At 37.0% G+C, this 2,451-nt stretch overlaps 1 protein-coding gene across 1 annotated transcript in view; it reads left to right on the top strand.

The window, feature by feature from the left end:
- TCERG1 (transcription elongation regulator 1) overlaps positions 1 to 2,451 on the top strand; it is a gene marked incomplete at its 5' end in the record, with an annotated part of 20,210 nt that overhangs the window by 7,684 nt on the left and 10,075 nt on the right. The window contains one exon of the mRNA XM_010282541.1: positions 327 to 445. Within this exon, the coding sequence (XP_010280843.1) occupies positions 327 to 445 (119 nt within the window). The remainder of the gene's footprint in view (positions 1 to 326; positions 446 to 2,451) is intronic.

The following is a 2,451-nucleotide window of genomic DNA, read 5'->3' as shown; positions in this document are numbered from 1 at the left end:
GTAGGGAAATAGAAAACTTCAAGAATACAGGAAATGTCTGCTGTCTTAAACATATGACCCAGAAAAATGTTAACATAACGTGAATGGTTAAGAAACTTCTTCACAGGTTTCGCAGTATGTGTTTAGATACAGTACACTACATGTTCAGCAGATTGGCGTAATTTGCATATTCAGATGCAACCCTTTCTACCTCATCTATGTTGGATCTGTGGTGAGAGGAAAGGAAATAGGAGAAAAGGAAAGAATGGGGGTTTTCTTCCCTCTTGCCTAGAGGTTCTCTGGCTTCAGGTTTGTATATTTTATGTTGGTGACTGGTGTTTCTGTAGGTGTTCGATCAGTATGTGAAAACCCGAGCAGAAGAAGAGCGTAAGGAGAAGAAAAACAAAATAATGCAGGCCAAGGAGGATTTCAAGAAAATGATGGAAGAAGCAAAGATTAATCCAAGGTAGGAGCTTCTTTCTTGCTTGTATGCATAAGCTCTATTAGAATGAAGTATGTTGGGTGGCATTAGGTAGATAAACCTCTTTCAAAATGGGCAAAGAGAAGAAAAATCATCAGATATTGTTGAAATCTTCTTTTGCCTGCTTGTATACACCTAACCCATGAAAAAGTAGAACTTGTGATTTATAATAATTTACATATTTTTAGTCATTTTGAAGAAATCCCCAGCATGTTCTTTGGATTGTGCGAAAGGCCTCATGATCCACCACAAGTTTTCTTTAATAATCTTGTTTCTTTTTAAGAATATTGATAGTCTTTGAGAAGTGCTAGGGAGGTTTCTTCAGTTTGGAGGGGCTGAAGGGATGTTTTTCTGGTTACGAAGTATGTTAATAATATGATAGAATGTTCTGATTGCTTTAATATAGAAATAATTACGTACCCCTCGCATTCAGACCTACTTGCAGTGATAATAGTGAGGTGATGACAGTGAATGTACTAACATTCAAGATTTTATTGCTAGAATTGTTTGTTTCACAGCTTTCTTACATAGAGTTCATGAAATATGTGCTTATGTCACCAGATGAACTCTAAAGCATTCTCTTTCAGCATCTCTTGGCTTATCTGGCATTAATTCTTTTACAGTGAAATAACAACTCATTTGTTTCACTTCAGCTTAATTTTTTTCAGTGTCCCGTTTTGGAAATCTGGTGGAAGCCAGTGTTATGTTAACTTTTAAATTACTTCAAATCTGATTAATAACTTATTTAAAACACATATCTGCTCATTTAATAAGGGTAGCAATTTCAACAGTAGTAGGCTGGGAAGAATGGAGGCATAGAAATGTTTTAAGAAAAAGTTTATCAGTAGTAAATTTAATACATAATTCAGAAACTAACATGGACTATTATGTTAGCTTTGGTATCCTCAGCTTCCAAGATATCTCCGATGTGTCATATTGGGACTGACTCTTGCCTGATTATGGGTTGGGGTGGGAAAGAGAGTTCCAACTGAAATACTGTCTTGTTTAATCTTATCCTTTGTCTTCTGGTTTCAGTGTTTGTCTAAAGATATTGCTGTACTTCTGTGAGTGCCAGACTGGTTTTTTATCATCTGTCTCAGTCCAATATACTCAAGAGTTTGTGTTCCACTTCACTTAAACAGCTCTTGTTCTTCAGTATAGCTGTACATTCACTTTCTAATCTTTTTGAATAAGCTACCAAATTCTCTTCTTGTTTCAATTTACCCTACAGCAACAGTAGGCTGGATTTTCCAAGTCTAATTATTTCCATGCTGTGATGAAAACATTCGTATGATTATAAGTGTCTCACGTATTCTTGGGGCCAGATTTGCATCAGAGCTTGGAAAAAGCACAGTAGTGGGTTTTTTTGAGGTAAGTGGCAGTACTATATCTACTGCACAGATTGGAATCTGGCCCTGGAGGTGAGAGAACGGTCAGGGAAATGCTATGGGGATAATGGGCTGAAAGCCCAGTATTACTGCATCTGCCCATAGTGTTTAAAATATTTTCAACTCCGTGTGTTTTAAGATTAGGCTATGCAATGTTCACTGTAGGACGAAAAATTGATTCAGCCAGTGTTCTATTGTGACTAATACCAAAAGGTGATTTTCTTGGTGAACTCTTAGCATGGTTTGGCTGCAAGTGAATGAACATAAAATTTTCAGTTTCACAGCTGTGAAATACCTGGACAGACTGGTAGCTGAACTGCTAACCCACAAAAAAGAAGATTATTGTAGACAACTGAGTTTTCTCATTTCTTCTTCTTGGTTGCATTGTAATATCTCTTCCTACACCTGCGCTTTCTGCAGGTAGCTGTATTCAAACAAACCAACCAGCCCCTGTAAGTCTCTAACAATACCGCTCATGTGTGTGCCTAAACCCGACTCCTTTCTATATAGTTAATTGATCAAGCATCTCTGTAGTGAGACCATAGGATGTTGCCTTTTCTTTTTTTTTTAAATTATGCTCTGGCATGTATTCTAGCAGAAGAA

This window comes from Phaethon lepturus, unplaced genomic scaffold, assembly GCF_000687285.1.
Source record: "Phaethon lepturus isolate BGI_N335 unplaced genomic scaffold, ASM68728v1 scaffold35692, whole genome shotgun sequence".
NCBI lineage: Eukaryota > Metazoa > Chordata > Aves > Phaethontiformes > Phaethontidae > Phaethon > Phaethon lepturus.
This window is presented reverse-complemented; position numbering and strand designations above follow the sequence as displayed.